This window comes from Trachemys scripta, chromosome 10, assembly GCF_013100865.1.
Source record: "Trachemys scripta elegans isolate TJP31775 chromosome 10, CAS_Tse_1.0, whole genome shotgun sequence".
Lineage (NCBI taxonomy): Eukaryota > Metazoa > Chordata > Testudines > Emydidae > Trachemys > Trachemys scripta.
Window position 1 is genome coordinate 32483460 of NC_048307.1, and position 18649 is coordinate 32502108.

Consider the following 18649-nt stretch of genomic DNA (forward strand, 5'->3'; position numbering starts at 1 on the left):
AGCTCCAGACAACCCCCAGAGACAGAGACGGAGACATAGGCACTGGCTGCAGCCAAAGCGGAGGCCTGGGAACAGTTCCTAACCGTATTGGGGAAGGAATTCAGTATGTGGGTCCAAGAGTGGCAACCACAGTCCAGCACAGACATGGTGATGTTAGCAGACCTATAGTGGTGATGCCTTGTGGATTTCCAAACAAGGACTGCTCCAGTTCCACCTAAGAGTTTTGAAGTGAGCAAGGGAACTACAGTTGTGGCCCAGGGTGGACTAAAGGAAAAGGGGGTGAGAAATTTAAGGGTAAACTGAAAATGGCAAATCCAGTGGAAAAAGGAAAGGTGCCCGTTAAGTGCTATTACTATTGTCAGAGGGGACACAAAGCCCAGGATCACCTTACAATGAAATCAAAAGTTACTAACCTCTTATGAACCTGGCAACTCAGCAAAGGGAAGCTCCCAGCAGTCAAATGCTGGCTGCTCCATTCCATGTAGATGCAGACACCAATGTGTACAGCCACTCAAAGCGTGCTAGCGGGAATAGCTTTGCTCTCCAGTTTTCATTATACGAAAGAAAAGATCCCAACAGCGAACAACTACAGCAAAGCCATTTATTTCATTTTCCTGCTCCCCCAACTCTCCATATGCAAAGCCACACACCACCTTTCTGCACCCCACAGGGGCACCAACAACAAAGCCACCTGGGAACTGCCACTAGCCAGGTAAGCTGCCACCTTAAACTCTTCCATGTGATACCAAAGTCATGAAACCTGGGAACACTAGGAGCACCCCTGGACTGTTCCTACAGGAGGCAGTTTCATTTGTGCACCTGGCATGGAGCTACAGCTGGCAGACATGCCTCTTTTCAATTGGGTTCACTTATTCCCCCATCCCTTCCCCAACACAGCTGTGATTGGGTTCACAATACTGCAGCAGGGGTCTAAAAACCCTCCTTGGAACAATTTAAAAAGTAACATTTCTGTTCATTAAAACAATACCTAAGCTGGGACCTGAATGGAGCAGAGCATCCCTGTAAATTAAAGCATTCTAAGAGAGTCCTCGGGTAAGCACACGGACACCGGAGGGGGGCAGTTAAGAGATATCTGGAAAGCTTGGTACTGTTTATGGGCCTTACAAAATATAGCTTTCCATTGCTTCAGGCAAATCTAATCCCATCCCACCTGAGGAGCATGGAGGTGGAGTCACCTGGGCAGCATTTGCAGCCAGTGACTGTCTGGAAAGTTAGAAGAAAGTCTCTAGTCTCTTTACCCATTTTTAACCAAGTTGAAAAAGAAAAATTCATCACTCAGTCATAGCCTCAGCCGCTGGCTCAGCCATGGGCTCAGGTGCTGGCTCAGTCGCAGACTTTGCTGTTGGCTCAGTCGCAGACTTTGCTGCTGGCTCAGCCTTTGCCACAGCTAAAGGCTGATTTGCCAACTCATTTGCTGGCTTAGCCACCATCTGATTGGCCGTCACAGCTGCCGTCACAGCTGCCGTCGTCACATTGGCCGTCACAGCTGCCGTCTCAGCTGCCGGCTTTTTTTGCTTCTGGGTGGCAGCCACCGCCTCTGCCAGCTTCTCCTCAGGCACCATATTCAAGACCTTCAGGGCAAAGAGCAGCTGGAATTTAGCAGTCCCGATGAAGGAGTTCCCCAGGAAGTTCGGCAGCCCACCCATGCGGTCCTTCTGGGTGTACAAGGGGACACGGACCATTCCCATCACCTGCAACAGCACAAGCAATTCAGTAACAACAAATTGCACCTTCAGCCCACCCTCAGCACAAGCCCCACCAGCCACCCTGATCCATGAAGGTGCCATACCACACCCCAGCACCCAGACCATGCATGCCCTCCCCATACCAGCCCCTCTTACTTCCCCAGGATGAGCACAGGTGCCACATCCAACCCAACCCCCAGCATGAATACCACACCCCTGCCCATTACTCCATACTAAACCCACGTGATGCCCCACATACCCTCTGCACAAGCACTCTAGCCCCAGTCTGACCACCCACCCTACCTACCCATCCCCCCCCTGACCCAAATGAAGACCACTTCTTCCCTCCAGCATACCACACCTTACCCATTGTTCCATCCCATCCCATCTCCCAGTAGGAGCACCACAGCTTACCACCCCACCTTTCCCTACCACTCCCCACCACCACCACACCCCCAACACCCCAGGTGTACCACCAACTGCCCCCAGGAATGACCTATGTTCTGGGTCTATGCCTTGCCCTTCATACCACTCTGCAAGAATGCGGTGGCTCCATGTCCCCCTCAACAGGTGCCACAACCCAGGGTCACATTTAGTGCACACGCAGCATCACTCCTGGCAGATCACAGCATCGTACCCAGGCTGTACAAAGGGTCCTCCACCATCTGTGTTCTACATCAGGGGCATTAGATGACCTGGCACAAGCTCACCAACCCTGCCAGAGAATCCTGTAGCACCAGATTCCCCAGAAAGAAACTCATGTCTCTTTCTCTGACTTCTTACCAACTTATGTGCAATCCAAGCTGGGCCTAATACCTTGTTGATTAAAGCAAGGCACTGCCACACAGAAGATCACAGTTCCAGTCAGAGACAACACATCCAGACCTCACGGGATACCCACCGGAGCTGAGGATTACTTAAAGTTCACCCAACCCCCATGTCAGAGGCACTATCTTTATGACTGAAAAGCGAACAGGACTCCCCTTCAAAGTGCAGCACAAAGCCCTCCCTATACTACCACGTCCTTGCCAACTCCCTAGTGAAGGGCAAGGACTCACAACTAGGGATTGCCATGTAGCAGTGCGTAGCACTCGCCAGTCGCCACTGGTAGCTGTTAAATGCGGTGCATTCCCCCGCCCAGCTGCAATGGATAGCAGCCCAGCACGCCTAGTGAGGGAAGTTTCATTCCCCGATGATGTGAAGTCTCAGAGCTTCCAGACACCCCCTCCGAATACCCCACCTCCAGCCCGTGGTCCCGGGAATGCACCGCGCAGATCTCGATGGTGTGCAGCTCCTCCAGGGTCAGCTGCCTGGCGTAGAAGTGCGCCACCACGCGATGTGGCCCCTCTGTCAGGTGCGAGCACAGATAATCAGCTTCCGTCAGGCGCACACAGCCCAAACCCAAGCCCAGCACCCGATTCAGACCATCCTCCAGGGACCAGTAACGGCGATCCACGAACCCCCCAGGAAAGCCCAGTAGTCCGTCAAATCGCATCTGCATCTGCAATAGAGGCGCATTACATTAATGGGGCACAGTACATAGCCCCAGGGACCCTGTGAGAGAGGAGAGGGTACCCCCAGCCAAGAGCTGGACACTTACCACCACAGGAAACCTCTCCAAGACAAAGGGGCCAAAGCACGTGAGGCACAAGACAGTCTGTACCCTAATCAGAGAGGTTTGAGGCTTTATTGTACCCCCCTTCCACTGCCCCATTTGCTTCGGCACACTATTAGCTTCTTTTTTTAATTGCCTTTGTGAAGGAAAACCTAGAACTTGACCCGGTGCCGGGCTGTCAGACAGTTTTTGTAGCTGAGTGGCGTGAACTGCCCCACTCATCTCACTAGGAAATAAGTGCTGAAGGCCAAACAGCTCTTTCACGGTGATCATTTTTAGCAGAAAATCCTGCTGCCCTTGGTAAAGGAGCAGTTTGCCTACCCCTCCAATTTTGCCTACCCTTCCAATTTTTACGTAGTGGTAGCCCCAGAAAACCCATTCCTACTTCTCCGCAGGATGAAGCTGAGCCTCCAGGGGGTCGCCTTCTTATGAGATACCCAAAGAATGGCAAAGCAGTACTGGGGAATCCTGACACATCAATACTGGACCATATGGAGAGCCTAAAAGGGAATCCCATCAGCCTAGTGCCACTGCTGGGAGCCAGGTGACCTGCAAGCAGCCAGCCCCAAGTCTTGACAAGTGCATTAGGCACCTCACAGCCAGAGGACCAAGCCTACCAACCAGAGATACACAGAAAAGACACAGCCACTGGTGAGCTCAAGGGGCACGTTCAGTCCCCACCTCCTAGCTACTGTCCAGGAGTGGAGTGCCAGTTTCGGAGCTCCATGTTTTGGATCCGCCTCAGACAGTGGATGGTTGAAAAATCTGAAGCTCCAGCCTCTGTACCTGCAGGAAGGGAGACAGAGCTCTCCTCTGCAGGCTGCTGTGAAGGGGGCATTTCTGTTGCTCTGCTCCTCCCCTACAGCTGGGTTTTGATCCTTCTCAGTGACTACCTCCGGGCTCTGCTCAGCCCTTCCCAAGGTGCAGCGGAGTGAAACAGACATGACTCTTGTCAGTTTCAATGTCACTTACAGCACTGTGGAGAGCAACAGCAAAACCTGCCAGTCTTGTTCAGTTCACTTCGTTCTTGCTCAGCAAAACCCTGTGCGACAGCACAGGCAATGGAACACCCCATCTGCAAACTCTGGCAGACAGCATTGCAGAGGTTCAGGTCTGCAAAGCCATCCTCACCGCCATATGGGCCATATAACACTAGGTAAAGACACATGCACACACACACATCCTCTCTCCATGGATTAAAGGGCCTATTCTTCAGCAGCTGCCAGCATAGAATCCACAGGCCTAAGGCGATTCTGCTAAACACGCTGGGATGGCTAGTGGTGTGTAGGGGAAGAGGGTCAGCCGCTGTCCTCGGGCCGGCTGCTCACGCCCTGCTGGGGCGAGGCACGGCCAGGCAGGGTACAACTAGCAGATCTGTGCTTGGGTAGCGACGGGCAGCCCGCCGGAAGTTGGTGCCGTAGCGCGGGGAAGACCTCAGCCCTAGCCCTGAGCGGGGGTCCCAGCTCTCCGTCCCGCCAAGGAGACTCATGGCATTCCCGCACCCTGAAGGCCGGCTCCCCGCTCCCCACCACAGGCCCCAATCGCCACCCAACCACGCCCGGCTCCCCACTCCCGACCCCAGACCCGCCCCAGGCCCTACCCCAAACCCCAAACCCAGCCCAGGCCCGGCTCCCCCCTCGCCCAACCGGCCCCGACCTAGGCCCCAGCCCCCAAGCCCGGCCCCAGGCCCCGCCCCATGGAACCCGTCCGAGGCCCGCCCCAGGCCCCGCTGACCAGCACGGCGTAGCGCAGCGGGATGCGCCCGAAGAGCATGCCCGGGTTGGGCGCGTACAGCATGGCGTGGCACGAGTGGCTCCAGCCGGGCCCGAGCCGCATGGCCTCGTAGCGGCTCAGCGGCTTCAGCTCGGTCACGCCGGGCACCGAGAGGGAGGGCAACAGCCCCGCCGCGCCCGCGCTCCCCGTCAGAGCCGCCATCACCACACGGAGCCGCGACCAGAGAGAGGCCAACCCTACTGTGTGCGCTGACCTATCACAGCGCTGCGGGGCGGAGCCACACCTGCAACAGCCAATCATCGAGCCCATTGTCCGCGTCCAGCCAATCACAACACGGCGCGTGACACCAATGCAACAGCCATCATCCAATCCGGCCAATGCCATTCCCAGGAGGCGGGCACTGTAATGCTATCAATAGCCCTAGTAACCAATCAGATCAAAGCTGCGGGCCGCGAGGAGCGGACGCGCGGCATGCTGGGTTCGGGCCAGAGCGAGCAGGGGCTCTTCACTCCCAGGCACAGCTGACCAGGCGGGGGCGGAGCTCCTTAGCTCTGCCCTCCCCGTGACCACTGGCTGCTACCCACACTCGTGATTGGCTGCTGGGACCAAGAGGTGGGGCAGTGAGGACAGGCAATAGGAGGGGATCCCAGCTAGGAAAGACGAGGTCACGCGGGGGGCGGTCACTCACTGATCTCGCGGGCCTGTTACTAGCGAGTGCGCCTGGATGGAGAAGATGGGGGAGGAATGGGGCCACTGTGACCCTTTGTGGGAGAGGCTGGGGGGCCGCACAGTGACCCCGGGCGGGAGGGGTTGGGGGGGCTGCACAGTGACCCCGGGAAGGGTTGGGGGGCCGCACTGTAATCCAGGGGCGCTGTGCGGTGTCTGGGGCGTGGGGGAAGTAGCTGGATGCAGAAAACTGGGTCTTGTGGGGGATGTCCGCGGGGTCTGGCCGCTAATCTCAATTATACTGTTCAGCCATTAGGTGGCGCTGTATGTAACATATCCTACTTAAGCTCCCCGCAGCTGTCCCTGGCAAAGCTTTGGGGACGAACACATCTGGGGAGTGAGCGAGCTCTGTAGCTGGCGTCTACATCTGGTATACATGACAGACATGAGGGTCCAGAAGGCGAGATGGGCATCTGGGACTGCAGCTGGGTTTGGAGGGCTGCCCTCCCTCTCCCCAGATCCCTGTTCCAGCCCAGCACATTGCTCCTGTTGTGCACCTTGGACAGCGCTGTGCAGATGCTGGGGTGTGGATGTCTGCTCCTGGCTGGGGGTTTCAGAGGTTTCCCCCCACCCCCCCATCTTCAGTTATTGCAAAGTTGAGGTGGGAAAGCTCCAGCCATCCTGTTCACCCTGCCATGGGGACAGCCTGTTTGCTCACATCGTGGTGCTGGAAGGGTATGACTAGAGCTGCCTGTTCTAACTGGACAGGCTCCTTTCTCTACGTTGGTATCAAAACGTTGGAGGCAGAGGAGACTGAGGTGGATATTTCCTTCACAAATCAGAGGCAAAAGCCCAGCTCCAGCTCCCTGGTGCGCCAGACGTGGCTGAAGTGTCTCCAGATCAGCTGGCTCTGTGCCCAAATTGTCGATAGCATCTGCTCAGCCCCTCTTGTTGGGTTCTTTCAGAGGTTCTTGTGGGAATGAACCCTCAAATGGCTGGGATTGAGGGGGATGGGGGGAGTAGGGGGCTGGGGTAGGGGAGAGTGCCCTGCCGACACTGGGATGATACTGCCCTCTTTAGTTACTCCATTTAACCAAGAGAAGGTGCCTGCAGTCTGCCTGGGGAGAGATTGCACAGGCACATATACGGGCTCCCCTGCCTGGTGCCCTTCAATAGCTCAGTGGTTCACGCAGGTGCTGTAGTGTACTTGGAATGATGCCCTTAGATCTCTGGTTTGAGTCCAGCTGGGAGGAATGGTCCCTCTCCTGAAAAACAGCTGTGCCATGGCCGCTCACACAAAGCATGTTAATATCTGCCTGGCATTTGCTGCCAAAGCCTTAGGCTTCCCTTTGTAAGCAGAGATGTGAGGAGATCTGTGAGTGAAAGAGTGACAGGATGAAGCAAGGACATCCAGGGCCTTCTCTGAATAGAAATGTGGAGGCTGTACCTCGAGGGCATCCCATGGGGTGAAGGTGGGCCTGTCCCAGACATCCCTCTCTGGCTATAGATGTTGCAGTTTAGAGTGTGCTTCTCCAGCTGTAGGTCTGAGGGAGATGGCAACCCCCCCTTCCAGGAGTAAAGCCGTCCAAAACCAGCAAGGGCAAACCAAACAACATTGGAGCCCACAAAGAGTGCAGGCTCCCCCAGCAGTTGCCTGAAAGGTAAGAGGGCAGGGGTGACCGGGAAGGGGGCCTGACTCCCTGACCCCTCCTGTCCTGAGGACCTAGGCTGAGGGTCCTGGGTTCCAAACAAAGTAAGGATTGTCCCTCTACTTCAGGGGATGCAGGCAGCAGAGGCTCTTCAGACATCCTGGTAAGCAGCCCCTTGGGCTAGGGAGCTCTTCTCTCTGAGTGCCACCCTGCATGTGGCTTGGGTCCTCCCTTTTAAAGGGCCACCCCTCTCCAAGTTTGACAGGCTTCCCACCTGTGCCAGGTTGGGGCTGACTGTGCCCAGCTGAGCTCTGTAACCCCTTCCTGCCTGAGGGGTGAGAACTGTCCTGTCCCACCACAGGAACATAAAGGGTCCACATCTCCCAGGCAGCAGGCACAGAGCCAGGCACCTAGAGCACTCCTGCAACTGGTTGGTTGGCCATAAGGATTCCTTTCCTTCCACCCCCAGGTAGGGGCAGAAGCTCTTTCCTTACCCTCCCTATTTCACAAAGTGGGGAGTGCGCTTAGGAACTGAGTATGAAGCTGTCCTCATTGAAAAGGGCCTCATTTGGCAAAGGCACCTGATGGGCCTGCCAAAGTCAGGATTGAACCAGGTACCTCTAAGCAGTCAGTGCTATGTTTGCCCGAGGGCACTGAAGTGCTGGGCTTTGGCCTTTTCTCTCTGGGGAAGGGTTTTGGTGATGAGCCATGAAGCTTTAGTGCAAAACTTGCTTGAGACTTCAACTATCACAACTGCTGTGCAGGTTCTTCTAGCAGCTCTCACGCCCAGAGTCAGAGCCTTGGATCAACAACCCCTGCTGCTTCCCATAGTGCTGAGAGGAATGAGTGACCCACGCACTGCACCGCAGGTATTTCAGAGTTGGGCCAACACAGTCACCAGGAATTGACCCCCTCCCCTCCCACCACAGTCTGGCAGGTATCCCTAGACCAGCTCAGCCTGCGGTGTGCCCTGAGTGTCTGGATTTCTGAACACTGTTTGAAATCCCACACGGGAAACGCCTTTATTTTCACAAGCTCTTTTCGGGGGCTGGCTCCACAGCCTGTTTCTTGCAGAAGGGAATTGGTTACCTAACACTCAGCCTGCCTGGATGCAGGTAGTAGATTCTGCCAGGATCTCTTTGCCTCCCACTCAGACCTTGACCTTATTCAGCCCAAAATCCCACAGTGCAATCTGACCTTAGCCCACCATAGCCAGGACGTTTAGTGATGTCTACTGGCCTGTATGCCAGGGGGGTGGCCTGTTAACGAGTGACAGCCATAAAAGCAGTGTGTTGGCACATGGGTGAGGGGTCACGTACCCCTCTGGAGGCCCATGTGCATGGGATGAATTTGTGGCTGCAGAAAGGTCCCCAGGATGCTGTGGCAGAGCTTTGGTTGGGGGCCCCAGTGTTGGTCACCTGTAGGTCCAGTGGCTGCTGGTATCCTTGGCAGTCTACACAGGCCAAGAGTCAAACAGGATGGGGCGGGGCAGGGGGTTCTGCCAGCTAACACCCAAAGCCTTTCAATCACCAGCATATTCCAGCCCAGCGTGATCCCTGTCCCTGCATCTCACAAGCCCTTCTGCATACCTGGCCACATCTGTGCCAGCACTGCAGAGCATGAGGTGAATTCCCATCCCATGAGCTCCCCCTACATCCTGGAAAGCCAACAACACCTAGTTGCAACTTACCTGGGCTAGGTCAGAACTGGTGACCTGGTGATGGGTCCCTGGCCCAAGCCCCCTTCCTGCCTCCCTCTCCCCAGACCTTGCTGGCTGTTGGTGGCTTTCAGAGTCCAGCTCTGGTGGCCAAAGCTCAGCATCTGGCCTCCCCTTTGAGGCCCTGGGGTGGGGAGGAGAGAGGGGAATATTGGGGTTGAAGCGACTAGGACTAGAGTCCATGGGAGAGTGAATGTGTCGGGCATTGGGACCAGCCCCAGGAGCTGCTCCAATAAGTTTGGGTCAAATAAAAGCTGACAGGCAGAGTTGCACTCCTGTCTAACCCTACTCTGCTCCAGAGCCAAGGCTCACCAGGGAATGGGTGTAAATAGAAGACTCTAAGTACAGTGTGACTTGGAGGGAGCCAGCAGTGTGTGCGTACACGTGCATTGAGGTCCCTGTGGGTGCCTCCTGAGGCAGTTTGATTTCTTTCCTTCCAAGAGACCCCCTCTGCACCTCCCCTCTCTGGCCTCTGACTAGCTTGGGCTGGGGCTGTTTAGTTTATCTGACTGATGAGGGGAAGTGCTGAAGCAGAGGCTAAGGTGTCCAAGCTTTGCAGCCTCGAAGACCATGCTGGGACCTATAACATCCAAGGACTGGACCATGTGATCTGATGGGGAGGGAAATGCTGTAGCTGGTGTTTAAACTGGGCTGAGAAAAGTCTGGGGTCTGTCATTGTTCATGGAAGGTTAGAGCAGGGGACTGGGAGACTGGACTCCTGGGTTCCAGTCCAGCTCTGTCCTGGACTTGCTCTGTGACCTTGGGCAAGTAGCTTTCCCTCCGAGGCTATGCCTCAGTTTCCCTAGCTATAGTGTGCTTTCAAAGCATGGGCTTTGTCTGTGGATGGAACATGGTGAAGGAGCCACATTTAAATACAGTCACACTGCCCTTTGCCAGCAGCCAGCTCATCTGGCATGCAACACAAAGGCCTCATTTGGGGTGGGATATACACCCTCTGTCATCCCACATGCTTAGAGCTGTGCCTGTGGTCTCCATGGCCCCTGCTCTGGCCCATATGGGATGCTGCATGCTGGGATTTGAGGCTCTGTGAGCTGCAACATGCATTGCAGCTGGTGTTGCTCTTTCCGGGCCTCCTCTGAAGGGCTGATCTTCAGAGGTCCTGAAGCTCTGGAAGCTGCAGGTGGTTGAACATCTCTCGTTCCCCAGCTCTCACACCACTCCTTCGCCCTCCCATGCAAGTCGGACTCATCCTTGCCACTGGCAAAGGACCTATGTAGAAGACGCTTTCCCTTCTTCCTTAGTTTCACAGGTGGCCAGCTTTGGCGATTTCAGCATGAGCCTCCCAACAACTGGTGTTTTTCTTAAAGCCTGGGCTCCTGGAGTCAGGTGATGATGTGAGACTCAGCTTGCATTCTAAAATCCATTCCTAGCCCTGGTGGTTGTGGAGAAAAGCTGGAAAACGTGACCCTCCCCCCAAAGGCTCAGAGACTAGGAGACCAACGGGGAGAAGAAGCCAGATGTAGGATTTCTAAAAATCTCCTGAGGTTTAGTCCAACCTCATGGTCTGGAGGCCCAAATTGTGCTCTTGCTCCCGGCCCCTCAAATCAAGGCGCTTTTCTTTGTCTAGCATAAGAATTTATAGAGGATCCCTAACTGCTGAGCGGGCTGGGAGCCTCCCTCCGGGCTTCATTGGCCAGAAGGCACAAGGGACTCCAGACACCAGCAGCCAATGAGACGCCCAGGATCGGTTTAAAGGGCCCCCCCTCCAGCCCTACAAAAGGTGCTGCGGGCGCCCTGCCAGGCCAGCCGGGCGGATGGGGCGGTAGCAGGAGGCGCGGAGTGTGTCTGTACCAGTTCAGACAGGTGCCCCCCTGGGGACGCCACCCCCAGCCCGCACCTCTCTGCAAAGGTAAGAGCTCCGCTGTCCCTGCAAGCGCCCGGCTCTGTCTTCCCGCCCGCCCCTCTACAGGGTTAGTCCTCTGCGATTCAACCCTGGGTTTGGCAAGTTCGAGGAACAGAGGCCCCCGCTCGGGCACTGCTCCAAGAGGCTGCTGTTCCCCAGCACCCAGGCTGCGAGGCACGCGACGAGCGCATCGGATGGGTCTGGGCAGATGTGCGGGCATCGGGTTTGGATCTGGATCTCTTCTAAACGTGGCCCTTTTCCTGATCTGCCCCCAAAGGAAAGGCTCGGTGGGGAGAGCAGGTCCCGGGGCGGGGGATTGGCCTTGCAACGCTGGCTCTGTCTGGAGGCCCCAGGAACTGGAGCTATGGATCCGATCGGATCCGCACGCATCGTGTCTCTAACCAGTGTCGTGTTCGCTTTGTGGGTTGGGGCAGAGGGGGTCTCTCAGACGCTAGGAGCTGTGAGGGCTCTTCATCCCCTTCCTGGGTGGGGAGTGGGGGGATCGCCTTCGACAGAGGGTCTGGGTCTTGGCCGGGAACTCTTGTGTTCTAGTCCTGGCTCTGCGTGACCCGGAGAGACTAGCTCCGTGCCTCAGTTTCCGTGTCTGTAACAGGCTATGCTTGACGTTGCCCTGCCTCCCAGGTGGCAGTAACCCCTGAGTGCAGGGCAGTCAGGGACTCTCATGAAGCCTGCTGTGGGTCCAGCTGTGTCAGGTATAGAGTACAAGGGCCCCTCTTGTAGATGCCCCAGGTTGGCGCTACCTGCTGTAAGGTTTGCTGAGGAGCCCAGGCGCCATTGAGTGAGAGGGGACTTTCTGAGCTGCCCCATCCTCCCACTGCTCCAGCCTGCCGGGCGGCTAGCGATGGGTCTGGTTCTCCAGGCTCTCTGCCACACACATGGCTGCTGTTCCATTCTCAAGCTGCTAGTGCCTGGGGCCACCCTGAGCTGCCCTCCCCAGTGGCATTGTGTTCCCCGTTTGCTGTGCAGCACGCCCGGTCTGTCAGTGCACTACCTTAATGAGCATCAACGTGAGCCCTTTAGTGGCAGCACCTGGCCACCTGTGGTAACAGGAGAATGCTTCCCTGGGGGCCTCCTCAGCACTTTTGTTTTCCACACTGCATGTCCCAGGTGAGCAGGGCAGAGCCAGGTGCCAGTGTAACTCGTCTCGCAGCAGGTGGATTCTGTTTTGTTTGCAGGTGGCAACTGTTCGGCCTTTGTCTCTGTGCTGGCTGCACGGCTCCGTCCATTGCCCATGGGGCTGGGGAGCAGGGGACTCCAAGCCTGGGCGCTGCGCTCACTCAGCACAAAAGGGGAATGTGCATTTGAGGGAGCATTTTCCAAGAGTGAGAACCAGCTGATTCCTTGCCCTTCTCCTTGGCGCTCCCTGGGCAGGTCCCTGTACTGCCTCAGTTTCCCATGTGTAAATGCAGATAACAACATAGGGTTGGAAGATGCTTTGAGGTCCCTGCTGGAAGGTGCCAAAGATATGCTTGTTATATTGTGCTGGAGCCTCCTCCAGCAAGGTCTGACTGAGGTCTCCCCTGAGACCTGGTAATGAGCTGGGGGTGGAGGGCTTCAGGGCCAGACTGTATTAACATGAAGACACCCAATCTGTCTATCTGTGTTGCCCAAGTTATCAGTTCTGGCTGGTGCTGGGGTACAAATCACTTTAATGCTGAATACAGGGCTCATGAAACATTATCCTTGTATGAGTGAAGGGCAGCAGGACTGTGCGTAGCCTGGCCTGATTGAGGGAGGGTCACCCTCAACTGAACTCACTAAGCAGAGGGTTTGGATGCCCTCTGCCAGCAGAGGGGAGGAGTTTGTGCCTGTAGGTTTTGGCTCTGCTTAAGGTGACCTGCCCCACTCCACCGTTTAAACACAGAACTGATCAGGCTCCACTGAGAGTCTTTTGTTTTTAATGGTCGCTAGAGCTGAAATTCCTGCTAATCAGGTCTTAGTGCTGTCCAGCCTGTAGCAGTGAGATTCCCCCACTGAGAGCTGAAATCACTGAGCACTGGGGGCACAGGGAAGAGGCCAGGGGCAGCGGACGAACATTGCTTGAGGTTTCTTTCCTCCACCAACCCTGGGTGGGAGGTGAATTCATGTGAACGCACCCCTGAACTCTGGGTCTCTGCTGACCAAGGACAGCAGCTGTGAGTGAGGTGCGGTGGGGATGGCATGTTACAGGGACATTTGTTGGTTGGACTTCCACACCGCCAGGTGAGAAACGGAGGCAAAGGGCACTGCCTGTACTCTGGGGTGGGAGTTTTGCTCATGGGCAGACATGTTCAAATCACAGTTGTGGTAGTTTCCCCTTGGATTACGTTTTCTCCGCTAGGCACAGACTCCGCTTGTGAGTGGGGCGATGTTGCCTCTTAGAGGCACCGGGGTTGGGGGGTGTTTAGTTTTCCCTGATTACTGGGTTGGGGCTCGAGCCAGTTCTGTGTCTCATTGTTAAGAGGGACCCCTGGTTGCTGCCAACTCCACCTGGCAGAAGGGCTGTGCTCCCAGGGAAAGATCCAGATGGCTGTGCTGTCCCCAGCAGCTCCTGGAAGCCCTGGCCCTAGCTGTCCATGCCTGCAGCCTGGGTCTCTCCTCCCTCCACCCCGAGCTGTCTTCCCCTGGGGTGCGTCTCACAAGGAGCTGTGCAGGGCATGGGAGAGGGCTGGCCTATGGCTGACGTGCCTCTGCTCTGCCCTGCAGTGGGAGTGGAGGGAGCGTGTCTGCAGAGGATGCCCATCCTCATCTCGCCCGACATCGCTGCCCGGTTCAAGGAGAAGTGGCTGCTGCTGCACCCCGAGGACCGGGACAATGTGGGTGGGGCTGTGACCTTGGATGACAGCCTCACCAGCCTGCAGTGGCTCCAAGACTTTTCCATCGTCACCGCTGATCCGGAGACACCACCTGTCCCCAGCCACCCTCTCCACCAGCCTCCCCAGCAGCTCTTCCAAGGGTCCGAGGCCCCGGCCAGCCCACCAGCAGGAGACACTGCGGCCAAGGGGATGCCCCCGTGTCTGGGCAAACCCACTTCCGCAGCCACCTCCCCTGGCACCAGCTACCTGCCTGGCCTTGGCGCTGCAGAGATCGATTACAAGAGCAACCCTGGGGCGAAGCCCCCTTACTCCTACGCCACCCTTATCTGCATGGCTCTGCGGGCCAGCAAGCAGGCCAAGGTCACCTTGTCAGCCATCTACAGATGGATCATGGAGAACTTCTGCTACTACCGGCACGCTGAGCCCAGCTGGCAGGTGAGTCGGTGGCTTGAATAATTAACGGCCCTGTTGAGGCGATGGACAATGGAGGCCTCCGTCTGTCACCACGAGGACCGGGGCTCCGCAGGCTGATAAATGAGCCGTGGTATTTGATTCCTTCTGCCTCGGTCACTCCCATCAAGGCTGCGCGTGCTGAGGGGTGAGGGTGGGGAGCGCAGGGCACTGTTTTTCTTTCTCTCTCTTGCTTCTTGGAAGACCCCAACAAACACCGTGTTTAGCTGTGGGGCTGCCCCTCCACCAGGTGTCTTCTGGAGTGGGGGATACTGGAAAGGTGACTCATCCACCCTCTGTTTCTATGGGGCCTTTCACTCTGCAGGTGGTAGAGAGGGTGTTTGCTTGGGACTGAAATGCAGCCACCTCTGGGGCGGGTCACAGCTGTGGGAGAGCTCCCAGCAAACCTACCCAGCAGTCTCCTTGCTCAGTGGGTCAGCTCTGCCTGCTCGTCATGGCCATGTGAATCGCGTCCCCACTCTCTGCTGTGTGGAGAGGAGCTTGCTGAGATTTCAAAGGGATAAGTGACAGGAAGTGGGGGGGGTCCAAGAGCCAGGGTCCCTGGGTTCATCAAAAGCCCCTTTATGGCAAGGATAAAGAACAGGGGATGAACAAACCTGGCTTGTGTGTCTAGACCCAGGGCTGCTAATGGGGCCACCTGAGCTCTAGCAGGAAGGACTCTGGGCCGTGAAGAGGTCCCAGGAGGCATTGGCAGGTCTCTGACCGTGCTGACAAGTGAGGAAGGGGCAGATTTGACCCCAGGCATGTTGTCCCTGCTCCTGGGAGCTGAAAGCAGAGGGCATAATGCTTCTGGGCACCCATACTACCCACCCCAAGCATTTCGACACCATCGCACCAGTCCCAAAGACTCGTGAGACTGGCTGAAAAAGCCTGTGATTCTAACACCGGAAATAGTGGGTGTCTTTTCCCGTCTGGGTGTGGGAGCCACTTGGGACCATGTTTTCCAGCTTCTCTCCCCCCCCCCCCCCCCCCCCCCCATTCTTCTTAGACCGAGCTGAGGTCCCCATTAGCAACACAGCAAGGCCGCGTGCGCCTGCTGGGCAGCGTCAGGGCAGGCTGGACTAAGTAGTGCTAATCCGCGGGGCTGCTGCCAGACCCCCTGGCGGCTGCAGCTTAATTCCAGCCCAGCCACCCCCCAGCTCCAAGGGGGAGCCAAGCCCATGCAGCCACACTCCTGGCCTTTCCCGAACAGTCCTGGCTCCACACGACCCTTCCCCTGGTGTTCCTGCAGCGGGTGCTGCTCTGTCCAGCCGGCTCTCTGGGGCAGGACAGAGACCCTCTGAAAGACAAAGGACTAGTCCATGGTGTCTATGCCCACAGGGGCTCTTTGCTGGGACGCCTGGAGTGTCACAGGAGAGGAGCTGGGCAGGCTGCGGGTGACACCTGCCCAGTGTGTCCCAAAGAGCCCTTGCTGCCAACATGGCATGTCCAGCCCAGCGCTGTCCCCACAAGCTGCACCTTAGCTTGCTAGTGGTTGTCTTATAAGCCTCAAGCTCAGAAAGGTGCCGGGGGCAGCTCTGGGACGGGGCATCTCTCTGGCTGCAGCCCATGCACCCTTTGCTCCTGAGCCCAGCTGCAGGGAAGAGCAGTCCAGCGTCTGTGGCCCATTCAGCTGGATGGGTCTGTTTGTGACATAGGGGGGTTTGTTCAGGACCTGCCCATGCCTTCACAACAGCCGCTGCATAGCCCTGGGGGGGGAGGGGGGAGGTGTCGCTGCACCGGGGACCAAGGCTGCTTCAACTCCTCAAGTGGACAGGCCCTTCTCTGCACTCAGCCCAGAACTGCCTGTCGGGGGGCAGGGAAGGGCCCTGTATCCATATCTGGAGGCTAAGGGACAGCCCAGACTGGTGGAGGATGCTTCAGCTCCAGCACAGCCTCTGCAGGGCAGCCCCCAGAGCAGAGGGGCTTGGTATTAAGGCCCCATTGAGATGCACGGGGCATTTTCCCATCTCAAAGAGCGCCGGGGTCAGGCTCTCAGCAGACTCCGGCAGGTGCCCCGCGTTGGTCGCCCTCCGGACAGATTTCTTCCCAGCCAGGACTGAAAGCAGAGATTCTGGTCTGCACATGACTGAGACCTTCGCCTGGCCATAGCACCTGAATCTCCTGGCCCCCAGCCCCAGACACTCACATAGTGAGTTACATGTATGTTACTCTGCTGGCCCCATCTCTACAATGGGGCCTGGATATTGGTAGTGGGCAAAGCTGGCAACCCTGCAGGGATATGGGGCCACCCCATGCATGTTAGTGGGACATGGAGAGGTGAAGGGACTGGCTAGGTGGGGTAAACGGTGCTAATGGTTGGGACTGGGAGTCAGGAGATCTAGTTCTGATCCAGTTTCTTTCCCAGGTGAGTCACTTAGGCCCAAATCCTCAAAGATCTTTAGGTGCCTAACTCCCATGGTCCTTAATGCCCAGTGCCTCAGTTGCCCCATCTGTCCAGTGGGGCTAATGCTACGCACTTTCTAGGTGCTGGGAGGGCTCAGCAGGCCCAGGTACTGCTGGCCCCTTTTTGCCGCCGTGTCCTTCATGGGCCTGTTCCTCCTTCTCTTGGCTGCAGAATTCCATCCGGCACAACCTGTCCTTGAACAAATGCTTCCGGAAAGTGCCGCGGCAGAAGGACGAGCCAGGCAAGGGGGGCTTCTGGGAGATCGACCCGCAGTACGCCGATATGTTCGTCAATGGTGTTTTCAAGCGGAGACGGCCGCCGGCCGCGCCCTACAGCCTGCCACGGCAGCGCCCCGCCGTGCCTGCCCTGGAGGCAGGGTGCAGCCTCTTGTCCCCCATGTCCCATCTGGGGGATGGGCAGCCAGGGCACACCCCTCACCAGGCTGCCCACCGCCCGCTGCACCAGCACAGCCAACGCTGCCCCCTGCTGGATGCCCCCAGCCCTCCGCTGAAGCGCAGCTGCCTGGCAGCCAGAACTGCCCAGTCCCCTCTGCTGCCCTCTAGTGGCAGAGATGCAGAAGCCCTGCGAGGAAATTTTGACTGGGCCGATGCCTTTGACGATGTCTTACGGGGAAACGGCAGCAATTTCGAGGACCTGGATATTAACGCAGCGCTCAGCTCGCTGGCCACAGAGGTGGACCTCGCCATGCAAGGCAGGTACATACCCCTTGCCAGCAAGTGGGGCACCCCGGCTACCAATCACCCCAGCCCAGGGGCTTCCCACTGGGAGGATTTCACCCCCTTCGCCGACACCCCCCACCACCCCTGGGAGGAGGCGAGGGGAGAGGTGCTCGGCAACTCCTGGGGCTTTGAGCAGGGCTTCAACTTCTGTGATGGCTTCCTCAGCGAGACTCAGCCCTGGGACAAAGTCGACACCTTCATGTGATCCCCCTCTCTTCTCTGGGGCTGCTGCCCCTCTCCTACCCCCTGGCATGAAAGTAGGCTGAGTCCCTCCTGCTCTCCCAAGCACTCTATGGGCAAGGCCCTGTCCTTCCCTGACTGCCAGCGCTTGTGGCTTCCTGAGCCCTTGGGCAGGGGTCACATTAGGAGTCCGTCTCTTCCCCCCCACACCCCAGCAAGCTGTAATGTCCCAGACCAGCGACTCAGCTGGGCAGTGACTGCTGCAGGGCAGGGCAGGCCAGACCCTGACCCTGACCCTGAGCCGCAGGAGGCTCCGTGCCTCATCATGGCCCCCAGGCTGCGGGGGGGGGGGGGGCGGGGGGGGGGGGGCGGGGGGGGGCCCGGGCCCCGGGGGGGCCCCCGGGGGGGGGGGGGGGGGGGGGGAGGCAAGGGGGCAGCAGCTGTGGGACAGGACCATTGGGGAGGCACCTGAGGAAGCTAAGGGGAAGGGGTGGACAGGAGGCTTGGAGGGAGCTCCATGAATGGCGGCGTGCCTGAAACATGCCAGGACGGCCCAGGGCAGGAGGGAAGAGCTGGCACCAGAGTTGCGTAGCCTGCCCTAGCAACACCCCTCTGGGTGACCCACTTCCTCGGGCTGGGAGTGGCCTCTCCTGGGATCGCCCCAGCCTGGCAGAGGGAGGGGCTAGGAGGGAGCAGCCATGCCATGGCGTGAGCCCTGCTGCTAGGACCCAGGTATTCGCCGAGTGGCACAGAGACCCGGCCGCTACTCCTGCTGGGAGCTGCTGATGCCCAGCCAGGGAGGGGCATGAGCCGGCAGTGAAATCCCCTCCTGCACTCGCCCATTGCGGTAGCTGAGCCTTGAGCTGCAGGTCTGCCAGGCAAACCAAAGGAGCCTCCCCTGGCTGCGTGGCTCCAAGCCAGGGCTGGCTGCTCTGTGCCTGCGAGGGAAGCACCTGGCTCTGCAGCAGGGCCCCAGCCAGCTTCACTGCTCGCCTCTCCCCAGGATCACTGGGCCTCATCTGGGCTGGCTGCTAGGCATGGCAGCCTCCCCTCCCCCTCAGGGCGAAGATGGCAGAGCTCACCCTACCTCGGGAGTGGCCAGTGC

The 18649-nt window shown here is 57.8% G+C and overlaps 2 protein-coding genes across 3 annotated transcripts; one reads left to right on the top strand and one right to left on the bottom strand.

Annotated features, from left to right (window-relative positions):
• Positions 1-587: 587 nt before the first annotated feature.
• Positions 588-5302, bottom strand: NUDT16L1 (nudix hydrolase 16 like 1). Of its 2 annotated transcripts, XM_034784141.1 has the most exons (3): positions 5056-5301; positions 2947-3207; positions 588-1712 (listed from the first exon to the last, which is right to left on the bottom strand). In XM_034784141.1, the coding sequence occupies exons 1-3, from the start codon at positions 5254-5256 to the stop codon at positions 1293-1295; spliced, it is 882 nt and encodes a 293-aa protein (XP_034640032.1). In that variant the 5' UTR covers positions 5257-5301; the 3' UTR covers positions 588-1292. The 2 variants fall into 2 exon arrangements, with proteins under 2 accessions (XP_034640032.1, XP_034640033.1); XM_034784142.1 differs by lacking the exon at positions 2947-3207 and having other exon boundaries at positions 5056-5302.
• Positions 5303-10045: 4743 nt separating this feature from the next.
• Positions 10046-17868, top strand: LOC117884559 (forkhead box protein J1-B-like). The gene is made up of 3 exons (XM_034785028.1): positions 10046-10957; positions 13658-14202; positions 16796-17868. The coding sequence occupies exons 2-3, from the start codon at positions 13687-13689 to the stop codon at positions 17567-17569; spliced, it is 1290 nt and encodes a 429-aa protein (XP_034640919.1). The 5' UTR covers positions 10046-10957; positions 13658-13686; the 3' UTR covers positions 17570-17868.
• Positions 17869-18649: the final 781 nt, after the last annotated feature.